Raw genomic sequence first — 23,980 nt, 5'->3', positions numbered from 1 at the left:
GAGAGAGAGAGAGAGAGAGAGAGAGAGAGAGAGAGAGAGAGGCTGCGTATATTTTTTAAATGTTCTGTAGGAGGATACCCAGATCTTAGTACACTAAACATACTGGGCAATTGATAGCACACTTTGATTACCCTAGAGAAATTTGTTTCCTTACTCAAAGGAAATACTAATTCTAACATTTATAGGCACTAAATTCAAGTTAAAAATGAGCATAATATCCTGGATGGTGATGAAATGCTGAAGTAAGAGAAAAACATCAATACTCTTCTTTATATAACCTTGTGCAGGATCAACTCACTCTAGTTTCTTTCTTGTACTTTTTCTCATTTGTACCTAAGTCACAAATTCCATTACATATCTCTCCCTGGTTCAACTTCTGTTCATAAGATGCTACTAATAAACATGCTTTTCCAGGATGTGGACTGTTTATGAATGTGAATACAGTTGCAAAATATTCTGAAAGGAGATTTCCACAATGCAAATATGGACAGTAAGGATAGAAAATATTCAAATGCCAACTTCCTAGCTATTCTATTTTATAATGTAAAAGTTAAGCAGAATTTTCCTAATAAGGCCTAATGAAATAAATCTATTTTTCAGATAAAAGAAATCATTGCCACACTATGAAAATTAACAGGACTCATCAGATATTTGCTAGTTCCATTAATTTCAACCCGAAAATATCAATATCAATGGGTACTTGTGAGCCGCTAGTTACTGTGGTAGGCCCGTCAGGGTGGGGGATTCAAAGACAAGCAAAATGTACTTTCTTTCCCTGAAGATCATGCCCCCTCCATAAGCAACCAGAGCCACTGTGATATTTTTCAGTAGGTAAATGGCATGAACGGATTTAAAACACAGAATGTACATGATTAGAATATAGAAAGCCTCTGAGGCTTGAAAGTCCTGTTAAAAAGACTGGACTTTATTCTATGAAAGTGATAACAATAGTACCTAACATTTATGTGGACAGTGTGACCAATTATGAGGCTACTGCAAAATCCAGATGAGAGATGGGGACCTGAACTAAGGTAACAGAGGTAAGACTGGAAAAAAAATAAACACATACAGGAGGCCCCAAAGGAATGGAAGCAACAGACCTGAAAAATGTGGCTGTGAAGGATGAGAGAGAGGGAGGAATTGGAGAATCATCTACCAGGTTGGGTGATGGGTAGGCAAGCGATGCCACCGACGGGATGAGCAGGTTGGAGGGAAGATGAAGAAGAGTTCAGCACTGGGTATTTTGAATATAACATGCCTTTGTGACAAGTCCATGAGTAGACAAGGAGAAATACCAGTGTTTTGTGGGATTCACCCAGCAAGGTGAGAGCTTTTGTATAGTACCTCACCTCCGTTTTTATTATAATATGACAAATACAAGATGACCCTTTAAAAATATGACAATCAGGTTTAAAAAACAGAAAATAATCCTGATTTAGAATTTCCTCTATACTGAAGTCTATATTTTAACCAAGAATTCTGAAGGGAAAGCTATATAGGTATTAAGAATTGGGATCTCACTGGAATCTCCATGAATTCATTTGGGGTTGAGATGATTTGTATTAAAGCTTTCGTACACTATGCTAAATAATCTGGAGTTGGCAGTGTGTTGGATGAAGTCAGATTCTCCTTCAAATGATACTCAAGTTATTTCATTAAAGCCATCTCATTAAATTTACTTTCAAACCAGTGAAGTCGCTAAAGGTACAAGTATTAATCCACTTGTCTAAACTTACATTTGAAAACAGTGATGAGTCTGCAAGTGATTGAACTTAGATCCTTTATGCACATACTATATAAGCAATTTGTACTTGGTTCAGTTCTATGGTCAGGTCCTCACAAAAACCCTAAAGGCCAACTAGGACACTCTAAAGTGATGAGGGAGTATACAGTAGCTGGGGTGGCAATGAGGTAAGGGCTCCCCAATTCACATCATGAGGATAGATGGGTTTAAGTAGATTTGTGTTAAGTGGGCTTCTAGTTCCCACCACTGTTTTTACTCTTGAATGGCTCCAAAGGGTACTGTGATTTGCTTATTGCTAATATGGAGCTCTGGATACACAGAAAGAAGATTATGTTCATAGCACGAAGTTAATTAAGAGAGTTACAGCAGGAAAGGGTCACAGTCAAGCCTACATGGCATTTATCAAGCTGAAAAGGCTTAAAACAATTTAATTCAGTATTTTTTCTGTTTAACACAAACAGAATATTGGAACATTAGGCTGTCTCTAGGAAATGTCACTTTTTGGCTTTTAATAAGATAAAGGTAGAGAATTTAATACATCACACAAGTCAAAGATTTTTAGGTTGAAAAGGACTTAAACATTATCTAGCTTAAAATCAGTGGGTGAAAGTATGGCAAATTTGAATATATTAATAGGTCTGCAGACTAATTAATTGTATTGTATCAATATTAATTGCCTGTTTTTGATAATTATTCTATGGTAATGTAAGATATTAACATTAGGGGAAGCTAGCTAAAGGGTATTTGAGAGTGCTATACTATTTTTTGAACTTTTCAGTAAGTTTAAAATTATTTTAAAATGAAAAGTTAAAAAAATGATCTAGCCTAATCTTTCAAAGAAACTTATGGCTCAATGGGTTCCACCTGCCTTCTGCAAAGTTACACAACTATAATAAATGACACCCGAGCTAGATTTTATAATTACATTATTTCTTGATTAGATTATGCTTTTCAATGTCTTTGCAGTCACTGGAATTATTTGTAAATTGTACAAAAGTTAATTTTTTCCTCACGACAGAAAATACATAATTTAAAAAATTTGATAACCCAGAGGAAAAAACAAATTATTATTCCTCTACTATCTAGCATGCCAAGCAATATTTTACTTTTAATGGTTCAATTTTCATTTTTGGGTGATCCATTTATTCCTTTGTAAAAATCAACCTGCCAATTTTTTTTTTATTTTTATAGCATTTTGTTATTTATTTACAGTTTCAATTCTTTGTTTGTGTCTTTAAATCATTTTAAATATACGTATTTCATAGTTTTTATAAGATTGCTCCTTTATTTCATATCCTTGGGATTTTAATCTTATTGTTTGTTTTAGTTATGGTGCTATTAGTTTCCTTACATATTCTGTAATTTTGAATTCTGAGTTAATTTTCAGTAGTTTTATCTGTAAGAATCCTGTGTAGTCTGGAGTTGAGGGTGGTTATTCTATAGCAATTTCTATTATTTCTGCAAGAAACCCAAGAAATATCACAGCCTGACATTAATTTCTAATATTAATGTCTCAGCCCTGGGCTTCTCAGACAATGTACACATTGTAACTTAACTCTAGGTCTGAAGGAGAAATAGGCTTGAAGATCTGAATTCTCAGCAGACACTCTTGTTTTACTTTGAGTCCTGGCAAGTATAGGTAGGTATGTTTCTTTGTGATCTCTCTGTGCTGGTGAGCTTCTTGTTTCTATTCTGCCTCTCTAAATGAAGGCAAGTCATTCCAGAGTCCTGGTTTTACACAGGATCTTAATGACAACTTTCTGTCTCTGCACGGGCATTAAATCCCAAGCCTCTTGGTTATTGAGACACACACAGCCCCTCTCAGGGAAGCTATGCCATCAACTCATGCCCAGACTGGCTTTCAGGTCCTTCTTGGTTTCTGGCACCTCAAGATTTCTTTCTATTCTTATGCGATCAACTATGAATGCCTTATAATTCTTATCATCTTTTATCCAGCATTTTTAGGTGTTAATGATGGAAAAATTTTAAGGATATCATACTATCTTTCTGGAAGTATAAGTAACAATGGAGATCTTGAAAATGTTTTTATGGGAAATTTTTCTTAAAAAAGAGTCTCATCAAGAAGTCTGGTAACGTTCTAGGAGGGACACAGTAAGGAGTTTGAGAGCCTTACCTTTGAAACTAAACTGACATATATTCGGTAGGTTAACTATTAGCAAGTTACATTCTCTGTAAAATAAAATTGTTTTCAAACTAAGATTTCCAGTCAAGATGGCGGAGTAGGCAAATGCTGTGCTTCCCTCTTCTCATGACCACATCAAAGTTATTACTAAACTACAGAACAACTATCATTGAGAATGGTCTGAACTTTAGCTGATCCAAAGTCCTACATCTAAGGACATACAGAAGGAGCCAACTCGAGACTGGTAGGAGGGGCAGAAATTTGGAACAGGCTGGTCCCACACCCACATGCGACTGTTAAAAATAGGGAAAGATATCTTGGCTGCAGAAGTCCCCCTCCATGCTCTGAGGGTGAAGGATCCAAGCCCCCCACCAGGCTCAACACCCCAAGGCTCCAGTGCCAGGGAGAGAAGTCCCCACAACTTCTGGCTGTGAAAACCAGCAGAAATTGTGGCTGAGTGACATGGTGGGTGTCTGGGGTCCCAGGTGTTCCCATTAAAGGGCCTGTCCATGGACTTACTTGCTGACAGACTCACTCACTCTGAGCTCCAGCACTGAGGTAGCAGCTCAGAAGGCACCAGGGACATACAGGGAGAAATTGAATTGTCTGGCTTCAGAGTGAGGGATGGAGGGGGAGCTTTCTCACAGACAGAAGTATTAGCAGAATCCATTGTTTCTTTGTTGAGCCCTCCCTCCTCCCTGTGTACAGACGCAGGCTGCTGCCATATCTGAGTCTCCATCAACCTGGCTAACACCAGTCAACCTGCCCTGGTGACCCAGCCTCACCCAACTTTCAGGCACATCCGAGCTGCTACCAGTGGCTTTTCCAGATAAAAGACCAGTATATCCTCATTCTGTGGACTTTATCAAAACCTCTTAAAGGTTCACAAAACCCAAACAAGCAGCATCTGGTCTTAGTGTGTTCCCTGCCTCTTGCTGAGCATCTCCAAGCCCAGGACTAGTGGTAGCTGGCCTCAGTTCAAGGCTTGGTCTCTCCTAGGTACCTCCAAGCACAGCACAGGTGGTGGACATTTGTGGATTGCTTTGTGGCTCATTCCAGATGGCCCAGGGCAGGGCACATGCTGCAGTTGAACTTGGCTTGCGGCGGAGCCCCTCCCAGGAGGGCCCAGGGATGGGATGCCCCATGGCCAGCATTGAACTGATTGGGAGAATCACTAGGCAGCATCCAAGGATGACACACCCAAAGGGCAGAGTGGGCAGGCACCAGAGACTTCTAAAGTGAATCCTGCTCTGTAGGGTGAGCCCCTGCACAATAGCTTCTCCACTGTAGTCATGACCAATCCCCACAACTAATCAGCCCAAGGATCAATCCCTGTCCTTGACATGAAAACAGCAACCAAGGCTCAACTACCACAGGAGAGCACACACAACCCACACAAGGGAACATACCTGGAGCACCCTTCTCAGATGACCAGGGAGACTGCTCCACTGGGCCCCACAGGACACATACTACATAAGGCCACTCTACAAAGAATGGGAGGCATAGTAGTCATACCGAATACAAAGAAACAAACACAGAGAGGCAGCCAAAATGGTGGGACACAGAAACATGTCCCAAACAAAAGAGCAAAACAAAGATACAGAAAACAACTAAATGAAATGGGGGCAAGCAATCTACCAGATGCAGAGTTCCAAATACTAGTTATAAGGATGCTCAGTGACCTCAGGGAGAAGTACAACAAAGAGACAGGAAACATAAAAGTGGAGAAGGAAATATTAAAAAAAAACCACTTAGAAATAAAAACTACAATAACTGAAATGAATAATACATTAGAGGAAAACAACAGTAGCTTAGATGAAGTAGAGACTCAAATCAGTGACTTAAAAGATAAGGTGGCAGAAAACATCCAATCAGAACATCAAAAAAAAAAGAATTAAAAAAAAAATGAGGATAGTTTAAGGGGCCTCTGGGACAACAACAAGTGTACTAACATTGGCATCATAGGTACCAGAAGGAGAAGAGAAAAGGAAGGAGTTGAAAACCTATTTGAAGAAATCATGATGGAAAACTTCCCTAATCTGAGAGGAAAATAAACATACAAGCCCAGGAAGCACAGAGTCCCAAACATAATGAACTCAAACAGGCCCACACCAAGACACATCATAATTAAAATGCCAAAGGTTAAAGACAAATAATGAACATTAAAAGCAGTTAGTTACCTAGAAGGGAGCTCCCATAAGATTGTCAGCTGATTTCTCAACAGAAATTTTGCAGGCCAGAGAAGATTGATATGAAGTAGTCAAAGTAATGAAAAACAAGGATCTACAACCAAGATTACTCTACCTAGCAAAGCTATCATTTAAATCAAAGGACAGATAAAGAGCTTCCCAGACAAGAAAAAGCTAAAGGAGTTCATTACCATTAAACCAGTATTACAAGAAATATTTAGGGGACTTAAGAAGAAGCAGTAGATAAAATACATGAATAATAAAATGGCAATAAATGCATATCTATCAACAAGTACTTTAAATATAAGTGGATTAAATGCTTCAATCAAAAGACATTTGAGTGCTGAAGGGATAAGAAAACAAGACCCTTACATATGCTGCCTACAAGAGACACACTTCAGATCAAAAGACATACACAGGCTAAAAGGGATGAAAAAAGATTATTTCATAATAATCTTTTTAAGAAACAAACAAAAAAGCTGGGTAGCAATACTTATACCAGACAAAATAGACTTTAAAACAAAAGCTATAATAAAACATAAAGAAAGACCCAGTATCCCACTACTGGGTATTAATCTGAAGAAACCCAAAATGCTACTTTGTGGGGATGTGTGCATCCATGTATTCATTGCAGCATTGTTTACAATAGCCAAGATTTGGAGGCAGCCTGGGTGTCTGTTGATAGATGAATGGATAAAGAGGAGGTGGTAGATATATACCATATATTGCTCAGCCATGAAAAGGAATGGGTGTTTGCCATCTGAGGTGGCATGGATGGACGTGGAGAGTATTGTGCTACGTAGAATATGTCAGACAGAGAAAGACAGATGCAGTGTGATTTTGCTTATATGTGAAATCTAAAGCATAAAATAAAAAAACTAAACAAAAACAAACTCATAGATACAGAGAACATTTTGATGGGTGCGAGATGGGAAGGGGGCTGGTAGGGTGGGGTGAAAAAGGGTAAGAAAATTAAGAAGTACAGGGCCGGCCGAGTGGCGCGATGGTTAAGAACTCGCTTGGGATGCCAGAGGGCCCCGGTTCGGATCCCACATATGAGGGCCAGTGACACTGCCCTCCGCAGCTGAGATGCTGAACAACAGCTCAACCTGGAGCTGGGCTGCCATGAGTCGCCGGCGACGGCGTGGGCTGCAGTCCCTGTGGCAGTGGATTGCCATGGGCTACCGTGTGTGGCCAGCAGCCAGCGTGAGCGGCCAGCAGCCGCAGTGAGCGGCCGTCCAGAAGCCGGCGACTGATCTGCCTCACCAGAGAAGAGCGCAATGATGGTGCCAACTTGGGCCAGTGAAGCAACATCCTCCACAACTAGATTGAAGAACAAAACGACAGCAACTTGTCTGTTCCCCTTCCCCCAACTCCCCAGCACTGTTCCCATCCCCCCAATTCCCCAATAAAAAATCTTAAAAAAAAAAAAGAAAATTAAGAAGTACAAACTGGTTGTCATACACTAGTCATGGGATGTAGGGTACAGCATAAAGAATATAGTCAATAATATTGTAATAACTATGGATGGTGTCAGATGGGTACTAGATTTTTTTGGGGTGATAGATAATGGGCAGACACTTGGGGTCAGGGTAAAAAGTGAAGGAATTAAGAAGTACAAATTGGGCCAGCCGAGTGGCTCAGTTGATTAAGAGTTGGCTTAAGAGTGTGGGCTCTGAGTGGTGGGGCCGCTGGTTGGATTCCCACATGGGCCAGTGATGCGGCACCCGAGCTGAGCTGTTGCTCAGCTGCCGGCAGGTGGCAGGATGGCTCAGATGGTGTAACAACAAGATTGCCTGTTCGATGGTGGGCTATGCCCACCCGCAACTAAGACTGAACTTGGCAGCTTGAGCTGAGCTGCCATCCAGATGGCTCAGTAGATAGAGCGTGCATTCTTAACAACAGGGCTGCTGGTTTGATTCCCACATGGGATGATGGCTCTGCTCACCCGCAGCTAGGATTGAACACAGCACCTTGAACTTAGAGTCTGCAAACTGCCAACAGGTGGCCAGATGGTGACTGGTGCCCTCTACAGTGAGGATTGGGGGGCAACGACTTGGCTGGTCCCCATCCCCAATTCCCCAGCACTGTTCCCCTCCCCCAACTCCCAATAGAATTTAAAAAAAAAGAAAAGTACAAATTAATAGTTACAAAATAATCATGGAAATGTAAAGCATAGGAAATATAGTCAATAATATGGTAATAACTATGTATAGTGCTAGGTGGGTACTAGACTAGTCAGGGGGATCACTTCTTTAATTATATAAATGTCTAACCACTATGCTGTACACCTGGAATTAATATAAAATAATATTGAATGTCAACTGAAATTGAAAAATTAAAAAAGACGGGAAAAGGTGAAGGGGATAAGAGGTTCAAATTTCCAGGTATAAAACAAATAAGCCATGGGGATATAATGTACAGCATAGGGAATATAGTCAATAATATTGTGATAGCATGGTAAGGTGTCAGATGGTTGCTGGACTTACCATGGTGATCACTTCTTTAGGTATGTAAATGTTGAATAACTATGGTATACCCCTGAAACTATATAATATTGTATGTTAGTTGTATTTTAATAAAACTCTTTTAAAAACACTTCTGAAATTTTAGGTTTTTATATAATATGTTTACCTTGCTTAGCATACTACCTAGTATATAATGTGTGTGCAGTGTGATGTTTCTTTTAATTATTCTGTTTTTAAGGAGGATATGTGAAATATTAGAAAGTCAAGTTCATTGTAATCACAACCTTGTTTTATGGCATCATACAAAAGCAAGTCTAAGACTGCTGAATGAAATAGTGAAATCATGACACAGGAAAAAGGAGTTACCAAATTGGGGGCGGTCCTGTGTAATTTTGTAGGTGATGTCTGAGGCACTGGCACCTGGCGCTTCAGCCTGTAAGATCCTGTTGGTAATCTGCATCATTCCCCCTTCTGGAACCCATACCATTGAGTTAGCCACAAGCCGAAGACCTGCATCATTCTAGAATAAGGAAAGAGTACAAATTAGGTGCAAGCAACATAAGAAAATACCAGTGCTTAGAAACATAAGTTATTAGGCTCTATTGCTGCTAATGATCATCTAAGAGAGATTCTTTGTTTTAGGGTCACACTATGAACTAAATGTGTGTATACTAAGTATATATCTATACTTACATATATATATATACATGTATATGTATATATGTACACATTATACATCCTCCTGTTTCTTTTAAATTTTCATGAGCAAATAACTTATTTCAGCAAGACTAATCTCTCCATTTCTTTATTTGATTTGTCCACCGACCTGTCCTCCCATCCTCCCCATTCACCCACATTCAAGAACGAATCATTAAGCACCTATTATATACCGGCTCTTCTGCTAGAGTCCTGAAATATCTAAAGATGGCTGAAAGAAGACCTCAGTTTCAGAACTTACAATCTAGTGGGGGAGACAGGCACAGAAATAATTAGGATGCATCACAAGCGAGGCTCTATGAGAAGCTTGAGCAGGACGCTGTGGGGGAATGAAGGCAAAGGAGATTTCCTTTTTGGCGAAGGAATGCTCAGGAAGGCTTTCCTATGGAAATATCATTTAATTCTTTAATGACAAAAAAAATACGGGCTAGGTAGAGAAGCGGTGAAACAGATTCCAGGCAGAGAGCCCAGCCTAAGCAAAGACAAGAGACAATGCACTGTGTGCTAGCCAAGTGCCTACACAAGTGAAGATGAGGGAGCCGAGGGAGTGGGTGAATGAAAAGTGATGTTCTCTTACAGATGGCTAGTAGAAGGCAGAAGCTATGTTAAAAAACTCAATTTATCTTCTAAGCACCATGAAGGCAATATGAGTGTTCAGGGAAGGAGATGAGATGATCAGATCTGGGTTTTAGAAAGCATCCAGCAGCAAGGGACAGAAGGGACTAGAGCTGGGATGAATTTGGAGCTATAGAAACCATTTAACAAGTGTTTGTAATGGCTCAGGTGAGAGAAGATGAGAAGGTAATTGCAGTGGGAATGAATAATTAGAAGCACATTCCAGGAACACCATAGAGGCCAAACTGACAGGCCTGGATGATTGATTGAAAGTGAAGCCTTAGAAACAACAGTTGGGAATAGCTGGCTGGAAGAAATCACCTATTTAGCACTCCTGAGAAGGCAACCATTTTAATTGCTAAAGCTAATGTCATTGAACAGCGCTGCCATCTCTGATCTGCGAGGTGCGCACCTCTTCCAAAGACTCGTAATTAATATTTTCCACAGTATGAGGTTAGTGAGGCTGTCTGTTCAGTTTTCAGTTTGTTTTCATACTTCAAAAACCAGTAAATCGGATACTTTAAAATATGGCATTTCAGCAAGCATGTTTTTCTAAATTATTATTACTTTCAAATATGCTAATAAAGAGAACAGAGCGAACGACGCTCCTGTGAAGGGAATATTCAGAACAGAAGACAACAAATATTCCTTCCAGTCACTTGACAGGAGAGCATTTGCCCCTCTCAGGAGGCAGTCAAAGCTATGTTTATCACAATCGCTAGGAAACTGAGTCAAACAGCTCCCAGGGGAACAGCAGCAAAGGCACCTTGTATTGTGATGAGATGAATGCTCAACAGCAAAATCCCGGAGAGCTTTCTCCTTTCACAGCTGACACAGCATATTGTTTACCAAAATATCAAAGCACGCCAAGAGCTTGGCTTGTCTTCTACCAGAATTCTTGGGGGGAAAAGGTCCTATTCATTCCAGCAGAGTTTTATACAACATAATACACTTGGACCCAAGTGCCTTAATTGCTAGAAATCTTTCTAACAGCAGCAGCCTCGTCAACTTTGATTATGGCTACGGAGATCAGTCATACACCAACAACCACAATCTCGGACTGATGAGGCAATGTGGTTTTCCATCTTCCAAGTAAGTAAGCGCTGTGACCCCAATGCACGTCCCTGAATGTCTCTCTCACTACGTTTCTATCTTGACTACACTTTATCAACACAATTCCCTGTAATTCCTATGTAAGTGTAAATTTCTAGGAGACAGTACTTGCAAGTCAGTATTCAGAGACCAGCAACATCTGGAAGCTTATTGAAAGTTCAGAATCTCAGAGCCGCACCCCAGACCTTCTGAATCAGACCTTCTGAATTAGAATATACATTTTATTTTTCTCACCAGCTTTACTGAAGTATACTTCACCAATAAAAATTGTTTATGTTAATATTTAAGGTGTACAACATGTTTTGATATATGTATACTCTGAAATAATTACAATTAAGCTAATAAAAATATCCATCACCTCACATAGTTATGGTTGTATGCGTGTGTGTGTGTGTGTGTGTGTGTGTGTGTGTGTTGAAAACACTATGATCAACTCTCTTAGCGAATTTCAAGTATTCAATATTATTAAGTATGGTCGCCATGCTGTATGTTAGATCACCAGACCTTATTCATCTCTTATAATGGAGCCTTTGTACCCTTTGACCAACATCTCCCCCTCCCCCAGCCCCTGGAAAGAACCATTTTACTCTGCTTTTATGAGTTCAACCTTTTTTAGACTTCAAATTAAAGGACATCATACAGTATTTGTCCTTCTGTGTCTGGTTTATTTTATTTAGCAAAATGTCCTCCAGGCTCATCCATGCTGTCATAAATGAATGGGCTTTCCTGTTTTTTAAAGGCTGAAAAATTTTCTGTTGTATATATAGACCGCATTTTGTTTATTCCTTCATCCATTGAAGGACATTTAGGTTATGTCCATATCTTGTTTATTGTGAATAATGCTGCAGGAAACATGGGAGTGCATATATCTCTTCAAGATACTGATTTAATTTCAATTGGATGGATGGACACCCAGAAGTGGGATTGCCGGATTACATGGTTTCTACTTTTAATTTTTTGAGAAACCTCCACACTGTTTTCCATAATGGCTGTACCAATTTACATTCTTACCAACAGTGTATGAAGGTTCCCTTTTCTCCACACCCTTATGAACACTTGTTACGTATCTTTTGTCTGTTTGATGATAGCCATTCTAACAGGTGTGAGGTAATATCTCATTGTGGTTTTGATTTATATTTCCCTGATGATTAGTGATGTGGAGCACCTTTTTATGTCTCTGTTGGCCATCTGTATGTCTTCTTTTGAGAGATGTCTATGCCAGTCCCTAGTCCATTTTTAACCAACTTGTGTTTCTGCTATTGAGTTGTTTGCATTTCTTATATATTTTGCATATGAATCCCTTATCAGATATATGGTTTCAATATATAGTTTCAAATGGTTTTTTCCCATTCTATAGGTTGCCTTTTCATTTTGTAGATTATTTCCTTTGATGTGCAGCTTTTTAGTTTGGTGCATTCCCACTTGCATTTTAACAAGAACCCCATGGATGTGGAGTCATGCTAAAGAGTAAGAAACATGGCCCAGGATAGAGATTGTGATGGGTCTAAAGTGGTTCTCCCAATCTCCACAGACAGACATTTTACAATGTTTATGTTTATAATAGGATAATACATATGCCTCTGTTTCTTAATTATTTGTTTACAGTACTTAAGAAGAAACAGACAACTGTCTAAGGAAAAGAATTACAATTCTTCCTACTCATTATGATGAAGATTTTTTTTTTCTGGTTGCTTTCCTTTGGGAGAGGGTTCAGGGAAGTTTTAAGAAGAGATGAATAGAAAGCTATAAGCCATCTTTTCTACAGCTGAGGTGTCCAAAAAGCTAAAAATTCTAGCCTAATTTCCCCATTTTGCAACTGCTTTATCTCCTTGTAGTTCTTTTTCTTCTTCTGCACAACAGTGCACATATCCCTGTAAACTGTAGAAATTAGACATAATATTTGTTAGCAAATCTTCTGCCTAGTGATGTTTTATATATCCTTCAGGGTACCACATTATAAGGTAATGAAATCCCAATAAAGAATTATGGGTGCATAATTAAAACAGTGCTTTAAATTAAACAGCTCTTCTAATTCATTTCATAGAATAATAGACATACAGAAATGTTGGTAAAAAAACTATAGCCATTGTATAGTGTATTACAAATAAAAATATTAATGTTGTAAATCAGAAGTAAGGGCCAATGTCTCTAAAATTTGGAGTGAAAAAAATACCCCACAAACAAAATGAAAACTTTCCCACCTCCAAATTAAAGTTTCAGACATAAATGATGAGCTCAAATGATAGTGTACCCCAACCTCAGGCTGAAATATTCAAGGTAAAAAATTTTAAAACTTAATTAAATAGAAAATGATTATAGTTGGATATAGTCTATGTCAATGTCAACTCTAACATTTTATTTATTCTGTAAATACACCTTACTTTGCAAACGCTCATTTAAACCATAGCTTTTAAATTGTGATCATGGAACATTGCAGATTTTAGGGAAGGATCATGTGCGGTGACACATATAAGGTGAAACTTTGATGCTATTTACCAGAATGAAGAATGATAGAAAGATAATTGGGCTGTTTTTGGGTTTGTCAATGTGTGTATATGAAGAAACCTTTCTCCTTCAGGTCAAGAGCATAGAACCTTCTCTCCATGTAGATTTCAACTGCTTTCTAATGAAACAGATAGATAAATAAACAGATAAATAAACAAATAAATAAATTTTTTGTAATCAACAAAGATTTTTTGAATGTATACCCTGAGCGATGCATCTTACAAGACACTAAATTGAACAACTTAAGCAAGTCCAAAAAGATGAAACCCTAACACGTAGTGAGGATTTCTTTATTTATGAGATAGACTCTTATTCAGAAAAATAAACATTTTGTGCCATTGATATTTATAATTCTCCAAACATCCTTATTATCAAACTGTGTTGCTGCAAGTTAACCAATGGGAGGATAGCTTTTAAAAAAAAATTGAGGGGGCCGGCCGAGTGGCGCGATGGTTAAGAACTCGCTTGGGATGCCAGAGGGCCCCGGTTCGGATCCCACATATGAGGGCCAGTGACACTGCCCTCTACAGCTAAGATGCTGAACAACAGCTCAACCTGGAGCTGGGCTGCCGTGAGTCGCTGGCGACGGTGTAGGCTGCAGTCCCTGTGGCAGTGGGTTGCCATGGGCTACCATGTGTAGCCAGCAGCCAGCGTGAGCGGCCAGCAGCCAGCGTGAGTGGCCAGCAGCCGCAGTGAGCGGCCGTCCAGAAGCCGGCGACTGATCTGCCTCGCCAGGGAAGAGCGCAATGATGGTGCCAACTTGGGCCAGTGAAGCAGTGTCCTCCACAACTAGATTGAAGAACAAAACGACAGCAACTTGTCTGTTCCCCTTCCCCTAATTCCCAAGTACTGTTCCCATCCCCCCAATTACCCAATAAAAATCTTTAAAAAAAAAAAAAGAAAAAAAAGTGTTCATCCTGAATGAAAATCCAATGAGAAGAAAAAAGGATATTAAAAAAATAAAATTGAGGCCATAATAGGGCTTTTAGGTGCACACAGACCTTACAAGGTCAAACAGCCAGAGAGGACTCTCAGCAATAGAATTTTCCATCCAGTTCACAGCATGACACTTGGGGGCTTTTAACATCAAAGCATTGCCCAGTTGCAGAAAACTGCTCAAACAACAAAAAAATGAGGTCAGAAAGATCATCAGATTTATTGCCAAAGTGGAAAAAAAGGCCTGATTTCCAGAGATGCCTTAATTATTGAAAAAGGTGACTCCTTCAAAGCCCAGCAGTGGAGAGAAATCCACCAATAACCTAGGCCCTTATTAAACATCGAACTGCTTTAGAATCATATCTCTAGCAGGCTTGGGTTTGGTAATCCACCCAATTAATGAAAGCCTGTTCAGCACAGCATTCTTTTATTACCTTTTAATCTTTTTGATTTCTTTTGCCTCCTTCTCCTAACAGAATATGTTTCGACATCAATCCTGGGTCTATTTTTTCCTTGGTGACTCAGTATAAGCCTGGAGGGTAGCAGTCAAGTTTACTCCCTGACAGGCCAAGGATAAAAACTTAAGTGTGGGGAAAGTGATGTAGAACTTGAAAAACAAGAGTGGAATTGACAGCACCTACCCTCAGTCCCAGATGGGCCATGCCAACATCAGTAGAGGTACTCAGAGGTGTTTGGCTCAACAGAGTAAGACTGAAACAGTTGCTGCTCTCACAAAGCTTCCTTTCCTACCCCTCTCTCCTTGTCCATCTATTTTACCAGATTAAGTTTTCTGTTGAACAACATTGAGATTAATTTGTACATCCATTCACTAGGAATTAGACCTAACCTATTTGGTGATTCCATTTAAGCCACCAGCTAGACATCAGCCAGTAATTGGCCTCATTCAAAATTTAGTACACAGGTAGCCTCAGGGTAAGGTCTTGGATGCTCATCTTCAGAAATAGTTGTCAGAGCAAAATCAATCATGTCTGACTATGCATCTACTGGAAGCAGTCAACAGTTGAGGCAATTTTTATTTCTTAGGCTCCAGGAGACTTATGATTATAAATAGTTTCACTTGTAACAAGATGAGTCCAGAGGGAAGATTCCAGGAGGTTTGGGGACCATGCTGCTTAGCTAGGACATTGAGAAAATGACCAAATTGCTGTGTCCATTCTTTCCATTAAGGAGATATGATAATATATATGACCAAAACATTGAATATGGGCTAGAATGAAAAAAGCCATGTGGTTAAGTGTGAGAGCCAGAATGCACACACTTGAGTTGACATCACAGCTCTAGCACTAAATACCTTCATGAGAAATAAATATTTTAAAACCTCTTTAACTGTTTTCAGGCCTTCTTTTTTTTTTTTTTTTAGTTTTCTTTTTTTTGAAAACTAGAGATAATAACTGTACAAACATTCTAGAATGATTATGAAGATAAAATGGAATAATTTACATTAAGCATTAGTGCTCAATAAAGGTTAAAAACAAAACAAACAAAAGCCCCTTCTAGCCATAGTAGAATTTCCTTTAGAAGAAACAAGGTCATATAGCCTCGACTCTAACCTTCTTTGCTAAGATATTGTAAAGATCAGTAGAACAGATATGAGAAAAAGTACTTTGAATTTCTTAAAAACTATAGTATATATTCTGATGGATGTCGAGGCTCTAGCCCCTGCTTTCATTATCCCAATTCATTGGCTTAGAAGCCATTAGTTCACCTGATGGCAAGGTAAGCACAGCACCACAGGGGATGGAGGGATGGCAGGGGGAAGGAGGAACAGACACTATAAGTACCAACATGACCCCCAAGTTATAAGCACTACAAGGATTTTCAAGTTTTGTGCTTATGCCTCACTTGTAAATTGAAATTCTATTTTTCTTTGTTTTGTTTCAGTAGTAAAAGCAGCTAAAATACTAGAAATACCCTTCAACCTTGTGTCATGCCATGCAATACACTGAGCTGAGCTCCAAACATGCAAATTGAAGCCACGATAGGAAAGGAGGCTGCTAGGGTTGCAATGAAGTCCTAGAAAAATTCTTTGGAAAGAAACCAAGAAGGATGAAAAGAAAACTTTCTGCATCTGTCTAGACTTCATCTCTTCAGAATTAAACTTCATTTCCCAGAGCGATTGCAAGAGGGTGGTAATTAGGATTAGCTACAACGTGGCTATCTGCCAACTCTTATAATCAGCCTTCATTTACTCCCATCTATCTCACCATCGCTGTTTTCAGCAGCTGAAAATAATGAGACGAGAGCCTGAGAAACTGGCTAGCAGAGCATCTTAGACTCGGCTGCTTGCCTTCACAAGGATCAATCACAAATTTTGAGTGATCATCAGTGAGAAAGTGACAAATGATTTCTAACCTGTCCTCAGCAAATCAATTTCTCTAGCTAATTACTAATTAGGTACTGATATTTGGAATGAAGAGTTCCCCCAAATTATAAGTCTCCCAGTCTACCACCATGGGAAAGAGCCATTCTTGCTGTAAGAGAAGAACTTGTAGTGAAATATCATCAAGTAATTAATGGTTTTGAAAATATCTTTCAATTGGTCTCTTTGATCTGGCATGGGTTAACCTAGTATTTCCCAAAATGTTATAGTCATCTGATTAATAGTATCCAAGAATATTTTATGTAGCACATGGACAAAATTTTATAAAATGGTTATGTATTAATTTTAGTGTTTTAGAAAAAACATTAATTCTACATTAAGGCCATGATGTTACAATTATTATTTATTAGTATGATGCCACAACAAAATAGCAAGTTGATTCAAAGAAAGGTATTAAGTAAATTATAGGACAGGTACTTGTGGACATGGCAAAGAATATGGAGGTGTCATGGGAATGTCTCAGGCTCAGAAACACACTCTTAATGAACTTTTACCCCCTAGATTCCCCCAAGGATTCCTGTGAATAGTAACAGAAAGAGTTCACTCATCCTAGTTTGGTTGGGCTAACAGAATGTCTGAACTCATCCTTTTCAATCCATTATGATAGCTGGATTATGTATTTCATACTTTGCATGAGCTGTTTTAGAAGAGCAGACAGGAGCAGGGGTGCACTTGATTCTTATGCTTATGCTCAAGCAGGAGACAAAAGGCTCAGTGGACAATGAGGCATTTCTATGGCAGCAAGTCAACATGGAAATTCAAGAGCTTCACTTTTGTGGAGAACATGGGGCTAGCTCTTTCAGATCAAGAGTGCTCATAACAAAATATATACTGCCCCCTGAGATTAGGTGCTGTGTTCTCTTTATCTTTGAAAGTCTTAAGTATCTCCATAATAGGTGCTTAAAGAGTGTTCAAATAAATAAATAACTACCCATACCTTAACTCTATGAATATTGCAAAATAATATCATCAACAAAACTTCACATCTAGGACAAGGAAACTGCAGCTCTGGGAAAGACACGTACCTTGGGCACGGTCTTCACGTGGAACAGTATATTCTGGAAGGAGTGTCCATCATTGGCCTGCAAGACTACAACATCAGATATGCTATCCAAGCCATCATGCACATAGAGGAGAAGGCCCCTGGAGAGTTCATCTAGCCGGAATTGATAGACAGGAGCTGCAGGGGACTGAAGTGTTTGGAGCAGTTGGCCATGAAGTGGAGGATCCAGCACTTCGACCACCACGTCCTGTGGGTTGTCATCATCTCGGATGTCAAGCAGCTGGGTAGTGATGGTTCCCCTCTCTCCTCTGCTAATGTGGAGGGCCTCATTTCTCAGCACATAGGGAGCCTGTGAAAGGAAGGGAAGGAGGAGAAGAGAAGCCACTTAGCAAGAAAAGAGAGGGTAATCCAGTGGGCTAGATACCAGCGGTGGGCAACCTGATGGACATTTTGATGCTTTTTACGGAATTGTAGATGTTCTAGCAAAGTGCCAAACTGCTGCATATTCAAAGTATTTGTCAAAGGTATGGTCAGTCATAGTAATCACAGCAAATGGGATTACTTCACACCTCTGGTTCTAGAGGTTTCTCAAGCCACTTCAAGACCACAATATTCATCAGAGGCAATTGCAAAGACCTGCTTACTTCTAAATCATTGAAGTCTCTGCTATCTTGATTTACACTGCATCCTCTGCATTGCAACTGAGATCAGCTCAGTGTCAGGCAACTCGAACAGTTGTGTGCATCCAAGAGAGACTAATAAGAGATATGGAATTTTGGCACTTGTGCTGGCAGTTGAGCATATCACTCTAGGCTATGTTGTAGCATGCTGAATAGGAGTAAGATACCTCTGCATTCTGAATTCATGTTATTTCTGGTCCCTCCGAGTAATTTTCTTCAAGCTGTCTCATCCATATTTTGAAGGGGCCCATTCCAATTCAGGTTATAAAGCTAGATAAGATCATGGTCTGAGTAAGGCAACCACTTGGTCAATTCATGTGGCACTGCTAATATAGCAAATTGAATATGCTTTCCTTAGGATTAGTGGGCTTCCTCTCACCAACTTGAGTAAGCAGATAAAATGTTCTTTCATAAAAATAAAAGCTAATGAACCATAATAGACAAAAAATTCACCCTCCCTCCAAAAAAACCACTAAGGCCAGAAGCCAAAAAACCATTATCCATTAGCTTAGTTTTTTATTTTTTTTAAAGTTGAACTATCTAGGATTTTTGTCAGCACATAGCCTTCTTTAATCCAAATGATTTTTTTGTTTTTTGTTTTTAAAAAACCACCCCTCCTGGTCTCCTGGAAATTTCAATATCTATAAAGTAATGTCTAACTAATGCATCATTATAATATTCACATAATAGGAAACTAGATGATAGCAACTCAGAATTCCCAAGTGAAAATTCAAAAGCTGTGGTTTTATACATGGGAATGAAGGGTCCCTTGAATTTTAAAGAGGAGAGGTCAAAGATGATGTCAAAATCTATAAATGGAAAAGATCAAATTAACTTACATGAGAAAATCTCAGGGAGACTCAAGACCATGTGGAAATATCACAGAAATGTAAATGAACAAAAATAAATTATAATTCATTTCTAAAATTCCACTTTTGAAAAGTTAAAATGATAAAAGCTTCATACATAATAAATAAAATAGTCCAGAAGACAGCAACTGATCTGCCTCGCCTGGGAAGAACGCAATGATGGTGCCAACTTGGGCCAGTGAAGCAACATTCTCTACAATTAGAATGAAGAACATAAGGACAGCACCTTGTTTGTTCCCCTTCCCTCAATTCCCCAGCACTGTTCCCCTCCCCCAATTCCCCAATAAAATCTTTAAAAAATAAAATAAATAAATAAAATAAAAATGTGCCCTTGTTATCAACTCACTTGATTTTGGAAAAACAAACAAACAAAAATCAGGGAATCATGGGAAGTCACCATCTCAGTGAGGAAGCCACTTGCTAATACCTACAATAGGCTTTTTAGTCACCTGTTTAGATTAACTATATTACACAAACAAAAAGAACAAAACAGAACTTCTGACCTTAAGTACTGAAAAAATTCTAAGCCAGCCAATTCTGAGACTTCATATGACCCTCTGGTCCATATTTACAGAGCTCACATATTTTAGCTTTAGTTAAAACAAAATTCATACTCTTAGCCCTATCCGGGGATCAAATTAACTTAGGATAAATTTCTAATCATTTCTCAACTTCAGTCAACCCTAAAGTGATTTTGCCATCAAGAAGAGTTGAGTTGGGCTGTTAATACCATCTGGCAGCCCCACTTCTAGTTCAAGTCTATATTATCCAAGTTCCATGGTCTTTTCATTTTTGGACCAAAGATATAAAAATATCAGTTTAAAAACAATGATCTCATGGGCCGCTCAAGCGGCGCGATGGTTAAGAACTGGCTTGGGACGCCAGAGGGCCCCGGTTCGGATCCCACATATGAGGGCCAGTGACACTGCCCTCCACAGCTAAGATGCTGAACAACAGCTCAACCTGGAGCTGGGCTGCCGTGAGTCACCGGTGACGGCGTAGGCTGCAGCCCCTGTGGCAGTGGGTTGCCATGGGCTACCATATGTAGCCAGCAGCCAGCGTGAGTGGCCAGCAGCCACAGTGAGCGGCTGTCCAGAAGCTGGCGACTGATCTGCCTCACCCGGGAAGAGCGCAATGATGGTGCCAACTTGGCCCAGTGAAGCAACGTCCTCCACAACTAGACTGAAGAACAAAACGACAGCAACTTGTCTGTTCCCCTTCCCCCAATTCCCCAGCACTGTTCCCATCCCCCAATTCCCCAATAAAAGTCTTAAAAAAACCCCAAAAAACAAAAAACAAAATGATCTCATGTCCTTCTTTGAATCATGACTAACACACTACTGAGCTCTGGATACTTAGGTAGCTTTGGTTCCTCATGATGATGTCCCACTCTCTTGCTGTTCACAGCTTAAGAATATATCTATCTTCTTACTCTCTTTGCACATTTCAGCGGTTTAGTCCCTCAAGTCCAATTACTAAGAGCTTCTACCACTATATGAATTCTGGACACATAAGTACAACTTGACAGAGATGAGTGATGAGAACAGAAGAGTCATCACATTGAGTTTTACAGCATCTACCATAATTTCCTCAGACCAGGCTGGTGACCACACTGCCACATCATTTAAATAGATCCTTAATAATATCCTCTAACTACTGCAAAATGAAAAAAAATGCAGTCCAGCTATATAATAGATAGGCACAAGTGGCCAACATAATTCCATGTCCATGAGAGGGAAACATTTAGACAAAACAAACTCATTTATCTAAGAATAAGGAAAGTCTTAACAACTAGAAACCTGACTTAGAGTCCTCACTGTAAATTGGGGATAATAATAGCTCATAGGGATGACATGAGGATTAAATGAGAAACACTACAAAGAGTACTATAGATGTATTAGCAATTGTCATTGCTCTTGTTATTGTCCTCAAGTCCTAAAGACTATTCCATGGGGAAACTGAGATAAGATTAATTTAGCTCAATCATTTTGCAACAACTATTGGGTTGTCGGAAAAGTCATGATGTATTTTTTCTATGTTTTTCATTGCAAAAATACGTCATGACTTTTCCAACAACCCAATACAAGAAACCTTGATTTGTGCTTGAGAATTGGTAGGCATGTGAAATTATTAATTACATAAGATTTGTATTACCTGTGTTGAAAATGCTTGTATGTTGATCAGCTGTGGCTCAGAGAAGAACTGCTGGTCACTAATTTTCAAGGAAAAGTAACCTTTCCTAAAAAGGTCCCCCAAGGGAGGAATGAGAAAAATATAATCATTAAATTAATCTTTAAAAAGACGAGAATTAATATATTTTAAGGGTATGCATGTAAGAATTTGGGTCAAACCACTACAGTAATGTAACATTCATACCATAAATAAAAATGACAAGATAAAGATGAACATAATGAGATGCAGGTAAAACTACTGTGTACTCTCAGATTTCATTAAAACATAACAATTATATAAACCTTTTCCCCCCAGTTTTCTAAGGTGAATATATAAAAGGTTGAAAATCAGTTGTCAGGCTAAGACAGGTTAGTAACATTTGACCAATACTAATGGTAAAATTGAAGAATGAACAGGAATCTTTCACTGCCTCTGACTAGTTCTCAATGAGTCCCTCTTCCCTGCAAAGTCTCTCCCCAAACCAAGCCAATTCATATGAGTGGGCCCCCTATAACAATGTTTGCAATGTTTTTATTACATGACTATCTATCCATCCCTCTCCGGCCACACACATACAACATTCAATGTAGACTGGACTAGGGAAGGGTGGCTGATTAGTCCCTGGAAATTTGGAACTGGCCTGAGAGCCCCCCTTTGACTATGGGGAAACCATAGGGTTGATGAGAATGTGGATCAAGCTGGTCCGTAGGAGAGAGATCAAGGAAACCTATGAGCTGAGACACAGAGATAAGAGGAAGAACTGAGTCTGCTTCCCATTCCTGCTTCTAGCCTCCGGGCTTGCCCTGAAGCCCAGTTGCCCTTGATGTCTTTGAGATCTGAGCTGTAACTGCAATGCTGTTACAAGACTTACTATTTTTCTTAATCTAGTTTGAGTTAACTTCCACTGCTTGCAACCAAAGGGTCCTAATTAAGAAAGCAAAACAAGGCTTGCTCTTTGCTGTGGTTTTTACTTCCGATAAAAGAATATTGTTTCCAGCAAGTTCAGAAACTATTGGAGGGGAATGTAGGAGTGGCCCCCCTTCAAAGCGAAACCAAGCACAGAACTCACTGCGGGCTGGTAAGATACGTGAAGAATGCATGAGAGGTTTTGAATTTGGGTTTATGACAGGGACCACTGTTTTAAAAGTTCTTTATAAAATATTCTTGGAACTAACTACTGACACATGAAAGAATGTAGATGGATCTCAAAAGCATTATGGCAAAAGTCAGAAACAAAGATCATATAGTATATGATTCCATTCATATGACATTTCAGAAAGGGCAAAACTGTATGGATGAAAAACAGATCAGTGGTTGCCAGGGACTGGGGAAGGGAGTGACTGTAAATGGAGATTTGGTGGTGGGGGGTAATGAAACTGTTTTATATATTGAATGTGGTTGTGGTCTCAAGGTTGCAAGGCTGCAAGACTGTATACATTTGTTAACACTCATAGAACAGTACACTTTAAAATGGAAAATTATTGAATGCAAACTATACCACAATAAACCTGGTATATTTTTTAAAAGGCTTTGTTGCCTTCCCTCCAATTTTATCTCCCCCGCCATTTTCTGCTCCATTTAACTCCTGCCCCTCTCCATTCCCACCTCCAAACTTTAAGAGAATGCACTTGATGAGAGGGAAAAATGATATTTGGTGGCACTGAGGTTCCAATAACTGTGTCCGGCATCTCAGCAATGCCAGCTTATCACAGCTACTATGACTACATTTACGATTTGTCTTATACGCCACAGAAGCGTTCCAGTCCCAGAGGAATTCGATCCTAAAGAATTCCAGCCCTAAAGAATCATGGTCAGTGTTTTCACGGGGGGAAAAACAAAACCACCAACCTGTGTGGCATGCTGTCCCTTTTGTTTTTGTATCATTCAGAGACGTAGAATTTTTTTTTCATGAGTTTCTACCAACCTTGTTTGTTTTGCTATGCTTCTCATTCTTTCTTTCATTAAAATTTTTAGATAAAGAAAATCTAATGTTAAATGAGTATCCCCAAAAAGTACAAAAAGTTCCGTAAAAAATTAAAAAAGTTTCATTCTTTGTCCTGTTTAGGGGTGCAAAGCTGACTCTGCAAGAAAATGTGTAATGAGAGATTAAAGAGGTTAGATCAGTGGTTCTCAACCTTTCACAGGGGTCGCTCAAGACCATCAGAAAACATATTTTCGATGGTCTTAGGAACCGAGACACCGCTCCTCTATCTGTCTCCAGGCCCACATGCAAATATGCCCACATATGAGTACACGGCGACCCCTGTGAAAGGGTCGTTTGACCCCCAAAGGGGTCGCAACCCAGAGGTTGAGAACCACTGGGTTAGATAGACAAGAGACTTCGCTTTGGTTATTTTTCAAGCTTTACGTACTTTATACACTTTCACAAGTGATTCCAAGACAAATAACTATAGGTACAGAGGGG

The 23,980-nt window shown here is 39.3% G+C and overlaps 1 protein-coding gene across 3 annotated transcripts in view; it reads right to left on the bottom strand.

Moving 5' to 3' along the window:
• Nucleotides 1–23,980, bottom strand: part of LOC109374692 (extracellular matrix protein FRAS1-like) — a 320,228-nt gene that overhangs the window by 12,840 nt on the left and 283,408 nt on the right. For all 3 annotated transcript variants that reach the window (XM_019629460.1, XM_019629458.1, XM_019629459.1), the window contains 3 exons: nucleotides 21,538–21,622; nucleotides 17,857–18,183; nucleotides 8,911–9,064 (listed from right to left, as the gene is read on the bottom strand). In XM_019629460.1, coding sequence (XP_019485005.1) covers nucleotides 8,911–9,064; nucleotides 17,857–18,183; nucleotides 21,538–21,622 — 566 coding nt within the window. The remainder of the gene's footprint in view (nucleotides 1–8,910; nucleotides 9,065–17,856; nucleotides 18,184–21,537; nucleotides 21,623–23,980) is intronic.

Source organism: Hipposideros armiger, unplaced genomic scaffold (genome assembly GCF_001890085.2).
Source record: "Hipposideros armiger isolate ML-2016 unplaced genomic scaffold, ASM189008v1 scaffold_857, whole genome shotgun sequence".
NCBI lineage: Eukaryota > Metazoa > Chordata > Mammalia > Chiroptera > Hipposideridae > Hipposideros > Hipposideros armiger.
This window is presented reverse-complemented; position numbering and strand designations above follow the sequence as displayed.